Source organism: Caloenas nicobarica, chromosome 4 (genome assembly GCF_036013445.1).
Source record: "Caloenas nicobarica isolate bCalNic1 chromosome 4, bCalNic1.hap1, whole genome shotgun sequence".
Taxonomy (NCBI): Eukaryota; Metazoa; Chordata; class Aves; order Columbiformes; family Columbidae; genus Caloenas; species Caloenas nicobarica.
Genome location: NC_088248.1, coordinates 30,156,331 through 30,177,369, shown reverse-complemented (window position 1 = coordinate 30,177,369; position 21,039 = coordinate 30,156,331). Strand labels below are relative to the sequence as shown.

Sequence of the window (21,039 nt, the reverse complement as noted above, 5' to 3'; positions counted from 1 at the left end):
TGCTCGCGTGGATGCATACGCAAACATCTGCCACCACGTGCAAGGAAACAACCTCCTATATACCAACCTGCAGCCCTGTCTGGGCATTGCTGGTTGCCAATTACTCCAATATCACATCTAATGGAGAGTTGTAAATCTTCCTATAAATTCAACTTGCTGCTTGGGCAGCTCTGCTGACAGACCCGTAAACAATTTCTATGCAGAGCGCGATTTTTTTTTTTTTTTTTTTTTCCCCTAGTTTAGGAACGGAGCCACTTAGATTAGAACTCAGCGTTTTAGTGAGAAATGTCTAAACCGTTTACATAACCTATTTACATATGAATACAAACATTACAGGCTTTATATTAACAGCCCTTGTTGTTGCTCATTACTATGCATAGAAAAAGACATCAGCATTTCTAGTAGCATCTACAAAATTATAAATATGTGATCGAGTAATTACTGATTTGGAAATCCAAATTATATTAAAATGATTGTAGCATCTGTGTCTCCAAAAACCTCTCCATTTGTCAATTCTAATCTTTTATTGCTTAGGCAATAAACATGAGTCTGGTGTCTATTTACACAGCTCTTCATGAATCCCACCTCCCACAACCCCTCCTTAAAATTCAAATAGAAAATGGAGGAAGGAGATATTTGATATCAAAGTGTGTAAAATTGGTCCACAGCTGTTTCTCTCACCTTTTCCTTTACCCCGCTCCTTAAAAAATATGAGAACTCTTGGGATTCTGAAGCAACTGATTTATCTGAAGCACCCAGGAGTTGCCAGGAGGATCATGCTGGAGCTGGCGAGATTTTTTTGTCCTCACGCTCTTAGCAGTAGTAAAAACTTTAGCCTAATGGTGCTTTACATCCAGAGGAGACTCTGTAGATCTCAGCAGGTTTGGATAGCATGAGAAGATGCTGCCCAAGGGAATTTATTCATGATCATCAAATGTCATTACTTGTAGCATAATCTTGCTTCCAGGTTTTTCAGACCTGGATGGGAATTCTATTTGAGGGAAGTCAATAGGAGATGATTTGCCTGAAAATAATGCACTTCGTAGATAAGCATATAGATATATGTAAGCTGAGCAGGGATTGACTGTGTCAATCAAGAAGATCTCTGAGAACAGGTGCATATCTTTCACCTTGCCTGATGTTGGGGAACAAGTGCTTTTTCTGAAGGGGTACAGCTATGATTTGCTCTGGCACCCCAATTTTAGCTGAGCTGTCCATAATTCCCCCTTTGCCTTTAATTACAGCACAGGTGTGGGGGTTTTGGTAGGTTTTTTTGGTATGTGGTTTGGTTTTTGGTTTTTTTCTTCCTAGGAACAGGTAGCTCTTTTGCTTCTTGTGGTGAAGTGAATAGTTGATGCCTTCTTCCTGGCAGGGCTGAAATATTCATGACCCAGCCCATGATGTTGAGAGCAGACAATATTGCCCAGGTCCAGTAGGTCTCAGAAGATAACAGGGCAGGTATCAGAGGTTACAGCCCTCTGCACCTCGGTGGCAGCTACAGAGCAAACTCGATCCCCTCAAGGAGCATTAATACATAAAAATATCCTGTTGTTTTCTTTTTCCTAAAATGCAACAGAGAGGAATGTCAAAGTGGGAGCCACACTCTCTCGGGAAACCCCCCTGCCAAATTTGAAAGCTTCACGTGGCTGCAGCAGTGCAGCTCCTTCTCATAAAATGGAGAATTTTATTTGCTTTTATTAAGTAACAGAAGCTTAATTAAGTTTCTCCTGAATGTAATAAAAGCGATACAGCCGAATGTAGGTCAGTCCCAAGTAATTGTTTTACCGCTTTAGCAGCTGTTTAACTGATGCTCAAGTGTTAAATAAGAATGCCAGCAATTTTTTAAAATTTTTTTTAAGGGGGCTAAGTGGTCTCTTTCTCAGGGGACCATGAGGTTAACCTTGCCTCTTTGAACCTAATTAATCAACCAGTGCTAGCTGTGGAATGCTCTTTAATTGCTCACTTGTGCAGTCATTTGTTTTGTTTAACCTGCGATGGATTATACTCGTGTTATAAAGGTCCTCGCTTCTGTTGCAGAACAACTCCAGCCATGCAAGACTGGGCTCCTGTCTGTTCCTGATCCCTCAGCGACATGGCAGGAAGAAAGGGAAGCACAACTCTCTCCATTTTTGCATTTTGCTGGGTCCCCCCATCATTATCTGTGTGCTTCCCAGGGCTGTGTGCTTGGCAAAGGGAATATCATTAGGTGTTAATATAACCCAAGAATTTTCCATATATCTCACTCGTTTTCTTTCATTAAATGTGAAACTTTAGAGACAGAAACTTTAATGATTTTTCGGTGTGTGTGTGTAATAGCATATGCTCCACTGGGACCCCTCTGGCATCCCACGTCTCCCAACAGCTGTCAGGCAGCTTGGATTCTTTTCCAAACTCCAAAAATATTTCCTCCTCTTTTCGAGGATGGAATTTCGCCCCTCAGTCAGAGGGTCTGTGAGGTGCAATGACAGGATTCGGTGACAAAGTTAAGGCTGCCAAAACATTCAGGGCAGAAATAAGATCTTTTATACCAACTGAGGGAGGGGAAACCAGAGTTCTGAATTTCCAGGCTATAACACGACTCTACTTTTGCTTCCAGCCCCGATGAATTGTTTTGAGACAGCATGTTTCTTGTAATGCTTGCCATTAACATTCAGAAGAAATCTAGACCATTTTAACATGTTTCAAAAAGGGATGTTAAAATTTATCTTCCTTTTTATTAGATCCACTGCAGCGAGGCACCCAGTGGCTCTAGAAATGTAAGTAATGAAAGGCAGAGAACAAATGCGAACTACGGAAATAATTTATGGAGACATCTGATTAATTTATCCTGCATCTTTACCCTTTTATCTATCTCCCTGGACTTCGGCTAGGATGTCTGAGCAGCATCAGTGACCTTATTTTAAAGTTGACTTGCCCGCAACATGCTTCGTGCTCTGGAATGTGGATTTCCCCACATCAGGTTCCCATGCAATCCTGGGCAGGTGGCTTTTTTTCCACAGAGCCCTCTGGGTTAAATTACCAAGGCGGTTAGGTACTCCGTGACACAGCCTTCTGTTTGAAAAACGCTTAATAGCCAGCGACTTCGCTGCTTTCCATGAGAAGTGAGGAGTCCCATGCTGGTCAAACAGCTGGGCTCGTTTGTAGCTCTGCCAAGAAGAACTGGGCTCTTTGGAAAAATTCAGCTCTGGTGGAGCTCCCTTTCTCCTTCTGGAAAACTTGGGCTGTGGTTTTAGCTTCCTCCTAGGAAGTTTTCTTACGTACAGTGAGTTTAATTCTCTGAGTACAGTTATGCAAGCGCTGTAGTATGAAATAGCCAATACTCCATTAATAAAATTATTTTCCACACCTTCACAAAGAAGACTGTTTTGCAGAAACCCTGTTACTCTGTTCGTACCGCTCGTTGTCCCACAGATATTCAGAGGCCGCTTTCCTATCAGATTTTTGTCTCAGGATAGAGCCCTTTAAGCCAAATCCGTGTGTATTTTAACCATATATTTAAAGGGCAGATAATGTAACAAGCAAACAGTGTCTCTTTCAGGATGGTGACCAGAGAGGATATGACCATTAATATAGCTAAGATTAGGCTTCCCCCCCGCCTTGCCATTTGCTTCTGTATATGCTTTGGCTGGACAAGTCTGGGCTGGGAAGCACATGACAGTTTTGTGACGCTGTTCTCTTGAGCTTAGAATCAAAGTGCAGGCTGCCTTTAGTCAAGCTTTGGGCTGAAGATCAAAGAGGCAGAGTTGGCTATGTTGGAATTAAAAAAAGAAAAAAAAAATCCCCTTTGAATACCAAAAGCATACTTAGTTCATTTAAGGACTATTTTTTGAAAAAGTTGGGTTTGTTGCTGGTTATTATTCATATTGCTTTAATGCCTGAGCCACATACAGGGACCAAGGCTCCTTTGTGCAAGGTGTGCTGTACAAACTCTGGTGTTGTTAACAGGTGTTGTACTAATAGCATATGACCCTTATAGGCTGTTTGTTTTACTCTAGTATTATCTTTTTTTGTCTGAAATGATTTAACCATGATGCTAAAGGCGTAACCTGTCACATGTTGATCCTACGGCTTGGTCGGGAAGCTTCCCCTCAAGAGGCTGAAGACTCTTTGCTTCTTTAACTCAAATCTATGGACCTTTAGTTAAAAATCACCTCGGTATCTTGCCACGTCAAATTGGAGATGGAGTGCAGTACAAATGATTTGGGCCCAAAACCTTTCTTTAACCCTATTTGCAGAGGTTGAAAGGCTGAGACATTAAACCTACCAGTTCATGAATACAGATTATTTTATCCCCTTTAGAGGCAGTATTCTCTAATTTCAGTTTTCCCTTTGTAGGAATTAGTCACTGGCTGGGATGGGGGCATTAGGTGGTGATAGTAAGTGATGGCATTGTGGTTGTTACTTTATAATTTTTAAAGTTTCTACATGTTCATGTTCAGACTTGCTTTTTGGCTCGGCAGCAGTTTCACACCTCCCAGTGCTACAGGGCTGCAGTGCCATGGGATGGGTAGGGAACGGTGGACTTGGGCTCTGAACGTGCTTCAGAGATGTTGGAGAAAAAAAAAGAAAAAGCTTTGGCCACTTGCTCTGGCTATCCCAGCTCTGGGAAACTGCACTGAAGAAGGAAAAATGGGCTTTAACTCGCATTGACTTTGCATTAAAACAGCAATGAAGACCAAGTGATGTGGAGTGCCAGCTGAAATTCAGCCCAGACCTCCTCTAGCCTTTCATTTGACCTCCTAACCCAAATTAAAAGCGAGATTGTTTTCTGTTCACAGTTATTTTAACCAGTGTTAACTCTGGCTAAACTGCCCAGCATTTTATAGTTTGGTTTGTTTTAGGTGTTTACTCTCCTCTCCAGATATCCTGTCAGGGTTTTGTAAAGTGGATTTTTATTAGGGTGCTCCAGAAGTTTACGGAGTTGGATGAAGCAGAGTACCTGTAAAAGGGCAGATGTAGTTCTTTAAAAGGTGAGTTTTACAGCCTTAACACTTGGTTTGGTTTTCAGCCCTACAGACGGACATCCAACAAAAAACATCACCCTACATTGGCCTTGCTCGTGCCCCCAGCTCCTCATGGCCAGAGCGACACTGTGACTGCTTTACGCTTGTATGGTTTTCCGTGCTGACCCAAACCTCTGGTCCAAGTACTCCAGATGGCTTGGACAAATTGTCGTTTTGTCATTTTTATACCAACGATGTGTGTTTCTTTCACCAATATTTTGGCTCTCCTCCTCACTGTGTTTAATCACAAAGGGATGGGACGGAAAGAAATCCAAGGAAATTATAAAAAATAAAACAGCGTGGACACGGGGTGGAAAAAGCTTTAGTGGCTTGAGGGGACCATCCTTTGGAGGATGATGACGAGCCACTGCGTCCTCACTGCTGGGTCCAGACCTTGGCTTCAAGTAGATCCACCATGTGCCCCAAATTGCCATTAAATTTGTTAAATCTCATGAACTTGCTGTTAAACACTTCTCGTTAAAGTTTAAGAGCCTTATCAGTGAGTTGAAACAGCATAATTATTTTTCCTTTTTTTTTTTTTCCTTTTTCCCCTTATGTGAAAACTGCTATTTAAATTATTTCCAGGACCTGTTTTCCATCTTGCTCCACAATATATCGGGGGAGTCCCCTCGGTGACCTTCACAGCTCAGATTTGGTTTGGCTCAGCAGGGTTTTTCTGCTGTACAGCTGCCTTGGGTTTTGGTGTGGTTTCAGTGGTTTGTTTTTCTTCAGTTTTGCTTTGCTCAATATAAAATAATAACCAGTGGAATGAAATGAGTTGAGATTATAGAAAGAGGACTCTTATTTTTTTTTTTCTTTTTCCCTATCAAACATCATAAGATTTTACAGTAACTACGGCAGTTTTAAATGTGTCTCGTTGGTTTATCTCCTCAAAGGTGCTTGGTGAGGCTGCAATTAGGATGTTCCGTGCCTCGTCGTATATTGGTTTGATCACATAAGAAGCGCCCAGTCTGACAGCTCCTGGCAGCTGGATAGTCAATTAAAACCCGTCAATAAAACAACAAAACGCAGTGTGTAGTGGGACTCGTCTGTGCTAGCATTAAACAGAATCACACAGATAATTATATCGCAGCAGAGGTTGGAAAGCCAGCTTCTCTGTGCTCCGAAAGATCAATAAAAAGGCCCATTCATAATGAAGAAAATGTTAGAGAAACTGGATTTTCATCTCCCTGTCATTAGATCCTTTTCTTTTAAGGTTTCATGAATTCTGTTGAGGAATTCTTTGTTTCTGCAAGCTAAACAGGCAGAGGATTTAGCTTTGCTTTTGTGCAGCGCATTATTGGAAGCAAATGCGGTGAACCAAAAGCTTTTCTCAGGGCTTGCGGTTCTGTTCTCCCCTCTCCACCCTCTGCTGCCTTTTTTTTTTTTTTTTGTCTTTCTTCCCTCCCCTTATTTGCAAGCCATCATGTTAGTTCCACGTAGGAGTGAAATTTCTCTTTGCTTCCTATTCGCTTTCTCCAGGGCATTAGTGTGGTTTTTTTTTTTTTTTTCTCTTGGCCCTTCCTAAAGGCTTGATTTGGAAATATTGCATATTGATAGGGGAGAACACACTCCTGCCTGACTTATTCGCTGTGACAGCCCTGTTCTTAAAGCACTCACCCAGAGAGGAGATTTTTTGTGTTCGCAAGAAGGAAAAGGATTTCTTGCAGCGTTGCCATGAAGGATAATGAATTAAGTCTGTCTCTTACTGTAAAACCAGTAGAAAACTATAATAGACCTTGGGAAAGAGGCTTGAGTATTGATGTCTGGCCTATATTTGCCTGTTGAGGCACATGGTTTTTTGGTTGCTCTTTGGTTGTATATTGCCCCAGACATTTCTAGCCTGATGCTCTTGACATATCTGTGCTATTAAAATTTCTGGAAATGCCTGAAATAAACACCACCTGCCAAACTTTTTTTTTTTTCCTTTCTTTCTCTTTTGGTAAATATATCAACAATGTCAGCATTGGTAAAAAATCAAAGGTGTCAGAGCAGGAATAAGAAGCTGTTTATTTCTTAAAGTGTTTCTGCCTTGCTATCACAAGATGACCTTGTCACTTAAATATCACAAAAGTGTTTCCAGGGAGAAGGAATGGAAGTTTGCTGAAGGGAAATGAAGATTTTGTGTTTTGGTTTGGGTTTTTTTTTCTAAGTCTTAACTGAGAGTTGCAAGCAGAGTTGAGCCCGGCAGCTGGTTCTGAACTCAAAGGCTTCCTTCAGTCCCACTTGTATAAATGCAAAACAAATACCACATGAATTATTATTGTCTCATTAAAATTCTTAAAAGTCATTTTCCACTGGAACTGGGAGAAGTTCTGCAAAAGTAACCCCTATTTTCTGTTACATTGTATGTGTTACACTGGATTGACACCTCTCTTCTAGAATAAATATTTTTACACATCTGAAAGACAAAACAGGCACCTTGATAAGTGGGAATAAATGTATCTGGAAAGAAGACATAAAGAACCTTTTTGTTCTCTTTTGTTTTTCCTTGTGACTGGGATAATTTACACTTTTTCCCAGGAGGGAATTTTTGTCTCCAAAACATATACATGAATAATGTGAACTTCTGTTCATGGATGCTTAAAGGTTGCTGAATTCCTTGGACTGATTTTTAGGAGGGTTTTGTGTATTCTCTTTTCCTGAACATACAGGAATGCATGTTGCCATCAGTCTCAAGTTGGGGTAAAAATGCAGATTTGGGCTTATGCTTTGATTTCTCATCTCTAGGTTGCTCTTGGGAGGCATCTGCAAGGTGGATGTGGGACTCTGGCATTTTCCTGGAGCACGCTTTGTACCAAGGCAAGCGTTTCCAGAGGAGCCCAGGCCCTGGCAAATGAAAAATAAACCAACCCAAGCCAACAAGATGACTATAAATTCCTTGTCAGATTTCATGATAAATGGCATTAAGGGCAACTAAAATCACTTAGGGGGCCTCCTTTAACTCTTCAGTGTCTCCAGAACGTTTGCTTTAAAATGTTGTACAAACTAATAAAATGGAAGCTGCTTTTTTTAATAGGCATAAAGTTGTCTATCCGGTCTCCCAAATTCACAGGTTCTTCCCACAGTTCTCTTTTACTCATCTCCCTTTCTGTGTCACTCCTTGTGTGTCACTTACTGTCACCTGGGCCTTTAATCTGTCTAGAAAGCAAAATGACAAAACCGAATAGACCGAGATGCTCTTGCAAAAGTGGCAAAAAGTATGAGCAAAAGCACAGCAACCAGAGATTTAATGATGAGTGGTTTTTACCTCTTCCTCCCCTTAAAGTTTTCCTAGGTTGATGTCTGACAGTAATAGTTGGTTGAACAGGTATTAGGGGTTTTTGGTCTGAGGTTTTTAGTCCAAATTGCCTTCATCCTTTAAGTGTGCTGGAACAGGAACCTGCATTTTCCACCATGGGGTGATAAAAGGAAACATGAAATGCCAAGTGCCAGACACAGTTTTGCTGCCCAGATACGTGGGAGAGAGCAGGGCTTGGGCTTTTTTTTGGTTTTGTGGTTGTGGAGGTTTTTTGTATGAGACATTGACACTGCATAGTATTTGAGTTTTCTTTTGGGATTTTTTAATTTTGTTTTGTCGTTTTCCCCCTGAAGCGGGGCCTGAGAGGGCTTCAGGACTTGCTAGAGTTGAGGGGAGAAGCCCAAGGGTGAGGACAACAAAGTTATCCTTTTTGTTAATAAAATTCTTTTTCAGTGTATATGATAAAACTAGTCACTTGCTGTGATAACTGTCATTTTTCAATTAGAAAACACGAGAATGTCCCAGCCCTCTGGATTATCTGTTATCCAGCAAAACAGCCTGATGAGCAAGCGTATCAGCTTTTATTAATCTTTTCATAAAATTAAAGAAATCATGGTGCTTAAGGCAGTTGCTAATGAATCAATTTTAATTTATGGGCTCAAATAAAATCCTCATTAAGGCTGACAAACCATAGCCTTAGGTAAACACAAAGCATTTCCAGTGCAGAGCTAAATGAGTTCTGTGCTGGATGTCCTGGCTTCTGGCAGAGAAGCAGGAGGGTCAGGGGTCTCAGGGAGAGCAAACGGAGTGGTCTCACCCTCAGGAGGTCTCTTTCTGGCATGCCAAAGCATAAAAATCAAGGCTTTTGCAAAAAAACCCCAACACATTGTCTTAGGAGATGCATCAATTCTGGGCAGAATGATCGAATAAAACGGAGCTGTTGATGAGTGCAAGCCTGTTGGCTGTCTATGAAAAACTACTATTTTGGTTTTTAGACAGCTTATGTGGTGATTTTTTTTTTTTCTCCCTGCTCAAACGTTGCTGTTTCTAGTCTTTGCATTAAACAGCATTATTCAAGATGACTGGTTTTGTGAGAACACTTTATAAATATTTTGTAAAACACATTTGATATGCCTGCTATAAAATATACGATTATTTTTGCTGTGAGTGTTGTTGGTTTAGTCTTTGGCATTTCGTTCGGTGGCGATGCTGGTATTTAAGGATCGCTGTGATGGAATTTATTTCAAGAACTAGAGCATCACACAGCTGTAATTTTTTTTTTTTTTAAACATGCTCCTTGTTGTTTTTTTTTTTTTTTAAGAACTATCTCCTGATGCTGTACGAAGTGTCTGGAGGGGAAGGCTGTGCCACCATGCCTCTTCTCATTTGGCAATAAGCTGTCTTCCTGCCTAGATTCCTTTCTGACTCTTTTTTTTTTTTTTTTTTTTTCCTTGCTTTGCAGATGCAGTAATCGGACCCAGTGTGCGGTTGTTGCTGGCCCCGATGTGTTTCCAGACCCCTGCCCTGGGACGTACAAGTACCTGGAAGTGCAGTACGAATGTGTCCCTTACAGTATGTATTGTGATATATTTTCATTTTTGTCTTTAATAGAGATCTGTTTTATCGTGGAGACCAGGCCAGCCTTGAGCTTGTTGCCTGAGGGCAAGTAAATGCTCAGGACAAACCATGTGTGTCCTCTGAGGCTGAGCTGATAAAATATGAAAGATTGTCCTCTGTTCAAGGTTTCTGCTTAGTTTAAACGTATCCTAGTAGTGCCTCCTGTTTTCCTTGTTGTACAGTGGGACAGTGACATATCACGTTTTGGAAAACACTTGGGAAGCCCCATAAGTGCCAGCAGCCCAGAAGAATGAAGCATTATTGCTAGCTTATAATTTCTCTTTTCACAGTTTTTATGCTTGTAATTGTATAGCAGTGCACCTCGGACCAACCTACATCTGTGTAATTGGTGTCATTGGATAAGTGCCTTAAATACAGTCTTGTATTGCTGAGGAGGTAGAAAGCTAATGTTTTGGGAAATTTGATGTTTGATGCTGGAAAATACTGATTTATAAGCTTCTAAAGATAAGACGACAAATTACAGGCAAGCCATTTACACTGAATTTTGGGGGGTAGGAAGACAGTCATCTGGGATCGCAGCAGTATGCGCCGAATGGGAAATGTCAGGGTTACAAAAATTTAAGTGTACCTCAGAATTTGCTTTCTGTAGAAGCTGAATTTGTTAGATACAGTCCTACAGTCAAAAACGTCTTACCTCAAAAGAAATAACAACACTTCTGTTAAGAGTGCACTTTTTATTAGTGGTCATAAGGAGCTGAGTGGTGAATAACAGCACTATTTCTAGGTTTTAGGTGTGAGTGGGCCAAAACCCAAAGCTCACAGCACACCTCTCAAAATAATAAAGCAGGTACAGTAAGGGGCCATGTTCGAACCACAGAGTTGTATTGAGAGAGCAGCAGGAGGCTTAAATTTGCTGAAACCCCGGGATTTGGCCCAAGGGCTCAGAGCATCTTCTTCCTCACCTTGAGCACAGGTGGCAGGAGAGCAAAGGTGGCCGAGAAGTGACAGGGATGTGACAACTCACAGCCTCTCAGGTGAGGGATGAGGAAGGCTCGGCATCTCCAGATTTGATTTTTCTGAACAAAAATGTGAAGCTTCTAAATGTGCTGATGGAATTCTGTTTGTTTTTTTTTTTTTTAATGGAGTGAGCCATTAAACCCATGGAAAAAGTGACATCAGGAGCTTAGGGTCTGCCCTGGCAAGCTCGTACCAAATTACTAGTTTGGAGTTATTTCACTCTAAATGAAGTCTTTCATTTTACAAATGATGCTGTGGATGGGGAGGGTGAGGTGGGGGATCAGTTTCTACTTATCGTAGCAGGTTGTATTTCCTTGTGATTTGTGTGAGGTTTGACGTTCCCTCCTGAGACTGGGCTGGTAAAGCAACAGTCATTACCTGGTACCCCTTGGTAGCCTTTGTTGTATCAAAAACAAAGAGGAATAGCGGTGCCTTGTGAGCAAGGTAATATGTGAATGTTCTGCCCTGAGGTGTTAATCGGCCCTGCGCACAAGATGTAAAATAACTCTTGTGAGAGGTTGCTGAGCACCAAACATAAAGTAGGGATTGAATATGTTTTAATGACCTGAACACAGAGAAGAAAGCAACAATGACAAGAAGCCGCGCTGCCTTTGCAATTAAGTTAATGGCTTTGATGGCTGTTTGCTCCGTTTGTTTATGAATCGAATGTAGTGCCTCTGCGAGCAGAGTTTGGGGGGCGGGGGGCAGAACGAAAGGGGAGCACGTGCTGAAGGAGGATCCCCTCTCCCAGGCTTCTTCTGCAGCCTTGCATTGCCATCTCCCGTACAGCCATCTCCTCAAGAAACACGGCGATTGCGTAGCACAGAAATTCCTATTTTCACTGGTACTTGTATGCACTTCCAGCTTGCTCCGTCTGTTTGGATGGGTTACTCCTTATGGCTTCAAATTATTCCTTACGGATGGAGAGGGACACATGCGTGTGTGTGTCTCAAGAGAACAGTGTTTAGGAGTCATCTCTAGCAGATGTTCTTAGGCCTGGCCTTAGGCACTTATGCTCAATATAGTGCTAGTGTATCCTCTCATTCGGAGAAAAAGTATGGAAAATTTAAAACTTCATTGCATACCCTGTTCCTTGTGTGATTTATTGATTTATTTATTTTTTAACTCTTCCACTACTAACTTGTGTCATGTCCAAGAGGAAAGAGCAGGAGAGGGAAAAACAAACCTCTTCTAACTCCAGTAGCTCACATATTTTAAAAACTCCTTTATATTTTCCTTCCCACTACATTTCTGTGTGCTCACTAGGGATGCCCTGACAAGGAGAGTTTGGTGAGGCTGCGGTTACTCTCGACATATGGGGAAGCCAACAGATAACTAAATAGATAGCCCGATCCTCTCCTCATTTTCCTGATCCTGCCGTCAGTTTATCTGGTGGCAGATGCTGTCTACAAAAATGGACAGTCATTACAAGGACCTCTGTGCTTTTTTTGTTGCCCTCTGACAATGAAAAGCAGGTGATTTCAAAGATACCAGGCCTAATTTGACAGGCTTCAGTGGCATCAGTTGTCCTGTTTTTCTGGTATCACCCAATTAATTTTGTCATTCTTTAAACCAGGGCTTGGTGTGTAGTATTCATTTCTCTCAGGCCTTTTTTAAATACTACCCCTTTTCTTTGGAAATTATTCCTCCACAGAACTTATTACTCCAATTTCTTTAAATTGCTTTTCCTTTTCATTGTGACTAAGAGAGCTTTTCCGTCTACTGCTGCAGACCTGCAGTTTGCCACCTCTAGAGTTTGTAGACGCACGTCGTGTTGTGGAGAGATGTCAGAAGCTGCATTTTAGGCTGTGTATAAGTAGGAGGAACTGCACTTTGTGTGGGTCCTTCTGATCCCCAACTCTGTTTTTGATGTTCCCCTCTCTCCTGGCAGGGCAGTGATAAATGGGTAATGGGAACAGCGTTGTGGAGGTGGCTTTAGGAAGCTGGGTCTAACACTCCCATTGCAGAAACACTCTGATATCTTCTGGTGTTTGTGCGGACTTGTTGTCATGGCACCAATACATTTAGGAGTATAATTTTTCGTATTTCATCTTTGTTATGTGCTAAGGGACTTCCATTTTTTGCAGAAAGCAGACGAGTGGTTTATGAAACACCATACATGATACTGGTGACAAGCAAGAGAGTCCTGTTAGGCAAGATTTTGGATCTTATCAAAATCTGGATTTTATTTCTACTTGGAACAAGGTGTGAGCTGGTATTTTGGAGGGCTTTTTCTGTTCACTTACCCCTGGAGACAACCATTCACACTCCTGAGGATCCAGCATGTTGTTGGAAAGGGGATTTAGCTACCCTGAGTCAAATTTACCTTCAGGTTTTCCTGAGCTCTCTGTTCCCTTACATTCTCAGCTCTGGAGTCCCCAGAAAAGCTTGTGCGATGATGTCCTTCAAAACCAGTCTGGTTTTTGATAGAGACTTGGAAAATGTAAGGTACAGAGCAGGGCAAAATGGAAAAAAAAAAAAAAAAAAAAAGGTGATGGCTCATGGAGGATGAGCCCATTGCTGCATTCACAGGGCAGCCGTCAAGTCTTCCACCAGCTTTTAATATTGGAGAGATCTGTTTGAAGGGCTGCTTGCTTCAAGGGAAAAAAATATTTGTGGCTTTTCAGGAAGGATGAATCATTCTTCTGGGTGAATAAATGTTACAAAGGCACCAAATTTCTTTGGTGCTTACATAGGTTTTCCTACTTCTTTGATACCAATAAGGGAAAGGAAAACAATGCTCAAGCATGGTTCATCTTTTCTTCTCTTAAGACTTTTGTTCTTTTTATCATGGAAGCTGAAATCACATTTCCTAATTGCTGTATTGATGGAAGGAAAGGTCATATTCCTTTTATTGCTGACAGAAGAGTAGATGGGCTCTCATATCAATAAAAGTGAGGGACGGTAAGTGTGATATGGGAACAGAATTCAATAAAGTTTTATTGTATCACAAGTGGACTGAAGTGCATTTTAAAACATTAAATGAAGGCTCAGGATATCTGCTCTACTGGACCTTAGGGCCACTGAATAGACAGATAATTGAATAATGACATTTTTAAGAGAATGCAAGCGCTAGAAAGCAAACTGATATTTTCATTTCTCCAGGATTGCTGGTGGAAAGGGAAAGAGCAAGGAGAAGCTGGGAGAAAATTGCAATCTGAAAACAATTTAATGAGACCACTTTTGCCTAAGATTACAGTTCTTAATTATTTCTAAAGTGCTGTAAGACCTTTATGTGGCCTCCAGGCTTTCTGTGTGCATTTTCTTGCCGCCTTTCCTCTCAGTAGAGAAACAGCGTTTGTCCATCGACAACAGGGCCCCGTTTTCTTAAATAAATGGAGTTAAGGCTTCTCCAGTTTTCTTTAAACCTGGCTGTTGGTCAGCAATGAGTGAATTCCCCCCCCAAGCCAGGCATCCTTTGTTTTGTTTAGTTAAATGCATGATTGGGGGAGGCGGGGGGGCTAGGAACAATAATTAAAAAACAAACAAAAAAACCCCTCAAACCTAACTACCCATTATGATTATTTCTGAGCAAACAATCATTACTTTGTATCCTGCTGACAAATTGCCTTTCTTCCAAGGTGTACAATTTCACGGACTTGGTGGCCAAAAAAAACCCTTTTTTGTATTTGCTGGAATTCGCAGCTTTGCTTGGCGGTTCTTTGTGGAGGCAGAAACAAAGGATATGTTGCTGCCCGTATTGGGTTCCTTTCACTTTTTATTTGTGGGTAGAGTGCATGTCTACAGTAGCCACTTGGAAAGCACCCATAATTAAAATAACCTGGTATTATAGGGCTTTGCAAACCTAGAGGCTGAATTAGATCTGAAATGTTGGGGGAGTTGGAATCTTTTGTCACCTGGGCACCTTGGAACTTGTCAGCTGATCACGGGGTGTTTTATTGCACATTTGCTGTCAAAGTTGAGAAGAACATAATTTGATGGACATGTATTAATACCACTTAGAAAAATAACTTGGTAGCGTACCAGCTGAACAGGTTGTTATGGAAGAGTCATTGCAGTGAGTCAGTGTAACTTCAGTCATGTGAATGTTTGAGAGTCACTCCTCTGCCCATCAGATTTTAAAATTGCACTGCTAATTAATCAGGGAAGTGAGGTAAGCCTTCAAATGAGATCTGACATTTGAGCTGGACACCTCCAGGCTTCATAGTTGTTGAAGATCTTGCACTCCAGCACAGTGAAAACCCAAGCGCATGCCCAACACCCCTGTATGCTCTTTTTTCTTCATCCTACTATGAGAATTTAATTACCTCCAGACTTTTTATTTTTCAGACCAAAGAAAAATACGGGGTTTTTTGCAACATGACCAAATGGCTTTTTTTAAGTGAACGAACTCGTTTGGTGATGGAGTAGGAGCAGAGTAGCTGGCAGTGGGCTCTGCTGACAGGCGTCTGATCAGCACTGCGTGTTGAGCGACACACAGGACAAATTAGACAACCGCTGTCTGAATGCCAGGTCTTTGGGTGAGCAAAGTGTCTCTTTATTGACTGATTTTTTTGGAGGCAAATTCAGACCTTCCTTTTCCATTAGTTTCGGAAACACTGAGCATCATTTGGAGACGCAGGTGAGAGAAACAGCAGGAATGGTGCGACTCTTCTGGTGTGAAAGTTTGGGTATTCTGGTGATAGATGTAATTACGGAGTTTTTTCTCTTCCAGTTAAAACTTAAGTAGGTAGAAAGTTAAATGAGTGCCGGTGACAAGTTTGCAATAGTAAAATTCACTAACAGACTGAAGGGGATGTGGGGGAGCATGGAAAGCATGACAGTAGTTTATTGTTAATTATTGGGATTTTAAGCAAGTACAGCTAGGAGAAGGTTTCTTTCTGTAGAGAGTATAAAAAGGTTTCTGTGGTAGAGCAAGAGGCAAAATTCACATCTCTATCCCCACCATCACCTCGCGCTTGCAAAGCTTGCCTTGCAGAAACCCAGACTTTAAATAAGTTAGGCTTTACCATAGATAGGTTATATGTTCTTCATGTGTGATGTTTTTCTCAATGTAGAGCCTGTCAGTTCTCTGTAACTGATTTATTGTGGAAGCTCAAGGTGGAAAACTCTGAGTAGTGTAACTTTTCTCATTTTATAAAGATGATGAATATATGGGCCTAACTTAATTCCTTGTGTGACTTTGTGGCACCATTTATTCCTTTCCAGTCTTGCTCCACAGCAGCTGAATTTTTAGTGAGAAAGTATATACTGCTTTGGGTTTAGCCAATTAAACTAGCATTTGCGTAAAATCTTTAAATCTGTTGTCCGAACGCCTTCAGTCTTTGAGTCTGAAACAAAGGTCATTAAATCACAGGGAAACTTTGTTTCACTGTCAGCACTGAGGCTATCTCAAGTCTTTACTTTTTTTCCAGAAATTCGTCTTTGTTATACCTGTTTCTAGCATAGTAAATAACTGATACTGTCTCAACTCAGATGGAAACTGGAACTGAAGCTGAGCAGGAATAATGAAATTCTGGTGAATTTCATTACTACTAATCATCCAAACATTTTTCTAATGTGTGGAACAGATTTCTGTTTGATTTACAAAGGTCTTGACAACATGTAGCAACCCGGATGCTGCAAACAGGGCTGTCTGGAGCACCAACAGGAAGAAACCGCTGGTTTTAAGTCATTTGTACCAAGCCATATTTTTCATCTATTTCCAACAGGTCTACCAGTAGATATTTGCCACCGATTTGCTGTCTAAACATGACCCAGTTGTCTCTGAACAATTCTGTTGTCATTAAGGGGAATATATTTTCTTTCTCTCTTTAATAACCTATTGTCTAAATTGCCCTATTATGCCAAGCACCCTCTGGAGACATGGATATGGATTTCATATATTTTATAACATCTTCATGGAGATAACGTTTATATTTCCAGATTTTATTCTTATCCTTTCGTCTCTCTCCATAAGTACTGCAAGGGTTTCTTTCATTGGTGCAAGCAGTGTAAGGAGATTAAGATCATCCTTGCCAGGTGCTATTATAAATCCACAAAAGAAATGAAATACATTTATTGGTTTTTATTCTGGCCAATGGGGAGAACAGAATAGCTGTATCCAGTGGTTAAGTTGAGGATTGAAGATCATTTCTTCTAGCACACAAGGGAAGCGGGGGGAGGGGGAAATTTGAGTGTATTAAGGCAAATCCCTTTAGTGTGTGAAATGTGAAAACATATCTTTCCAGATCTAAAAATACAACTTAGTTGAGTTTCTTTATATTAAAAGAGCTCCCAGGAAGAGAGCCAAATGGGTCTGAATGTATTATTTTTTACTCATTTCCTCCAGTTTCCTTGCTAACAACATTTCCAGTTGACTTTTAAGAACGATATAGGCTGGCATGAAACCGCAGTAGTTGTACATACCTCAAACTCTGGCAAAGGAGGCAGAAACATAGACTGAGCAGCATTTGATTTTGGTTAGGTTCGGACTCTGCTTCCAAGAGGAATTAAATAGGAGGAAGATTTGTGGGAGGCTAAGGCAAAAGGGGCCCTCCCCAGGGCATCATTTTGCAAGGGAAGAAATAAAAAACAACTTGCGTCTACAGGTTTCCTTTCCCAAACCTCGTCAAAAAAAAAATGATGTGGTAGTTGATGGTTAGGCTATGCAAAAATGTTATTCAAGGTTTTCTGAGGTGTGTCTGGCTATTATTGGGGTAGCGACAACCAATTCAGATTAGAAAAGATTCGTTCCACTTGGTTTCCCAGACGAATGTAGTGCTGAGGGTCTAAAGTAATCTCCTCCTCCAAAGTCTTTTTCCTTCCATGGGCAACTTAAATATGTCTACCTTAGTTTTTTAAAAAACACCTTAATCTCATTTCTCTTTAATTTCTCTGTTCCACTCTACAGGCCCACATAAAAGGATTTACATGGACTATTTATCCCCTCCAGTATCAAAAGCAAATTCCCTTCTAGATCTCAGTTTTCACTGATAATCCTCTGAGATGTGTAATTTTAATTTACCTTGCAGATGACATCTACCTGGTTTCTCTCTCTGCTGCTGTGAAGGTATAATTCAGCAGCACGTCATTAACTCTGGGTTTTTTTTTCTCTCCTGGGTGTGTTGGGTGTTGTCGGTTGTTTTTCCTTTGCTGGAAAGCACAATATAGTTCAGCAGAGGTTGGGGCTGCACATCCCGGTGTAATCCAGCTGAGCCCGGCCTTTGTCCTTTCGGTTTAAAAATTAATATTCGCACATTGTTCAGTTTAAGCTTTTGCAAAGTTTTCAGGACCACACAGACGCACCTGAAAGCTTCCAGAACCTCAGATGTTCAGACCTGCAAAATAATGGTTCCGCAGAACAGAACGGGTGCTGTTGCCCTCAGTGGGGTTTTGAAAACACGCCTGTTATATTTAGGTGCCCTAATGAAAGCTGAGCTCCCCTGGAAATCTGTATAATGTCTGTACATGAAACACTCTGGAGTTATTCCACCTATGTTACTATTTAAAGCAACAAATTGTGCATTTAAGTGCTATTCTGAACACAACCTTAAAAGATGGTTCCATGTTTCTGCAGCAAAACTGAAGGGTTGGAGGGAATGTAAAGTCCACATAGCAAATGCAGACTTGGGTTTCAAAATTTCACCCTAAGGAAAAGACAAATTCCAGAAACAATGCACAGGAGATGTTGGAGGTATTTTTTATGGGTAAGATTTGGCATGAAACATTGAAATTATAAGATAAATTACTTTGATTTTCTAGCTTCGAAAGGAAAGGCTAGTGGTTCTCTTAGGTGTAAAATTACAACAGATCACTCCTGGTGGTCTTGTCCTTATCTTAGGCTGAAATGAATCCTGCTTCAAGTAGGTTTGCATTTGGATCTTGTCGCTGCTTTGGGTAATTCTACTTGGGTTGGCAGCACCTGGAAAAGGACAGACTATTAGTCCGTACTCAGTATAAAGCTGGAAAAAAATACAGAGACATCATCTGTTGAAATGTAGTGGGGAGAATAAGGTGGTATCTGAGTACTCTGTAGGTTTGACACGTTCAACAAATTAACAAGTCGGCCTTTGTCCATTTAAAGACTCACTCAGAAGAGCAAATGTGTGCCATGTACATTTGCAACCAAGTCAATAATTAAATATGTTCCAGATGACTTGGGGCTGGGGGGGATAATATTAATTATCAAGTGACAAATCTACATGCTGTTGCTGGTGCTTTGAAAACAAAAAGTCAGTATTTCAAACAGAATACATTAAAAATATATACTGGTTCAATTGTCATGTTTAAGTTAAATTAATCTTTGAAGTTTTGGAGTGTTTTTTCTTGCGTGGTTTTGGTTTTTTGTTTTGTTTTGGTTTTTTTTGAAAAGGTATAACCATTGTCTTTGAGTACATGCTTTTGATGAGAGCACATGAAATACTTGGGAGTTATCTTGTTGAGGGAATTTGAATGCACAGAGAGAAACCGGGCAGCCTTAAAATCAGAGTAGCCTCAGTTATTAAACAGGGTGAGTCTGGGACTTCAGATTTGTGAGTGGTGAAATTCATGGTGCAGTGATGGTAATAGGGAGAGACATTTCCAGTGTGAAGGAAAAGCATTTCTTTCTCACAGAGGACTGCTCTGTCCTCCCATCTCAGAGACAAGATGAAATGGCTGTCAAAGTCTCAAACCAGTTTTAGAGTACACAAGACATTCACATTTTTCTTTGATACAGGAAAAAATATGCTCTGCATATACCTGCATTTTAATAGCTCTGTTGACGCATTCAGCTGCTCTTCACAGTTGTCCAAACATCCAGCAATTTGCTTATTAACTGTTTGAGGGAAACGGTGCCAAAGTCTTAACTTATTTTTTGCAATGGGAAGATGCTGATGCTTTGTAGTGACTCGATAAATGGGGCTTCCAGAGCACCATTTGTGTGCCCGGGGATGGTTGCCCATCGTTGGCTGTAACATATGGCAAGGAAAGCTCCAACTAATTGCTTTGCAACACTTCTTCATCCACACGTTGATATTCACGTCGAAATGGGTTTTTGCAGTCAAACTCAGCCCAAATCTTATCAATTATGAATGGCTGCAACAGATGGTATGTATCATTGTTTTTAAGAATGAGAAATGAGAATTGCGAATGAGAAGCACATGTTGCTCAGCAGCTTTAGTTGCCACTTCTGAGACAGGAACCAACTCCTTGACCCCTTCTTCCTCTCCACTTGTTGGATAACATCCTATTTTAATAACCCAAAAATGGACACTGTGAAATACGACATGATGGAAAACTGTGAGCAAACATCTATTCCGGAGTAAGGGGATCCTGCTCTTTCTCAGCTTGGTGGGAGCTGCACCTGTCTGGGCAAGGGTGAAATTGGGGTTTGCAGCACAAGTATCGGGCAACCTTTCCCAAGGTGCCTTGAGCCAGGGAAGTTCTGCAGAACTTCTTACTCGAAGTTTCAAGAAGTTGGTGCGAGAGGCCGGCTGGTAACCTAAGACCAAGGTGTATCGTGTTGACATTGATGGGCGCTTTGGCGGGTACCTGGCTTTGCAGAAAATACCACCTATTCCTTCAGTAAGCCAATTTTCCTTGCAATCTACAGCTGTTGCCTTGCTTTATTTGAAAAATCAAAGCATTTCTCTAAATACAGCAGGTGAAAGGTGGTCGTGGAATAAAAGTGTGGCTGTCGTCGATCTGGTCTGGGTGAAGATGTCCCCCCTCGTGGCAGAGGGTTGGACTAGATGAACTTGGAATGTCCCTTCCAATGCACAGTGTTCTGTGATTTGATGATTGTTGCAGATCAATCCAGCCGACAGCAATATTGTAATTCATTTGCATTTAGGTTTGCAGCCCAGCAGTCCTCAGAAACTGGGCTGGCCATCTCAGAAACTACATTCTCTGAGCGTCTGCCTGTTTTCCATACAGACACAGAATTCTGTGCACACGCCTTATCTGGAAACAAACTGTGTAAGCATCTGCACGATGGGTGCTTAATTTGGTGGAGAAGAGGCTGTTAAAAATCTTCATCACTTTTACAAAATACGCTGCAAAAACGTTCGCTGGCTGTCGTGCAAAATATATCATTAAGGCACGTATTGCTAGAACAAATGAGCCAAAGGTATTTTGTGATAATAGTCATTCAAAAATAACATCACAATCATTTGCTCACTTTCTGATTTATAAAATTGCTACGGTGTCTGGGCTGAAACTGGGAGTAGAAAGCATGTACATTCTTCCTCTGGCCTTTTAAAATTCACACTTAAAATC

The 21,039-nt window shown here is 41.1% G+C and overlaps 1 protein-coding gene across 2 annotated transcripts in view; it reads left to right on the top strand.

Annotated features, from left to right (window-relative positions):
• The window catches only part of ADGRL3 (adhesion G protein-coupled receptor L3), a 220,569-nt gene that overhangs the window by 68,120 nt on the left and 131,410 nt on the right, over positions 1–21,039 (top strand). For both annotated transcript variants that reach the window (XM_065634786.1, XM_065634785.1), the window contains exon 3: positions 9,707–9,816. In XM_065634786.1, coding sequence (XP_065490858.1) covers positions 9,707–9,816 — 110 coding nt within the window. The remainder of the gene's footprint in view (positions 1–9,706; positions 9,817–21,039) is intronic.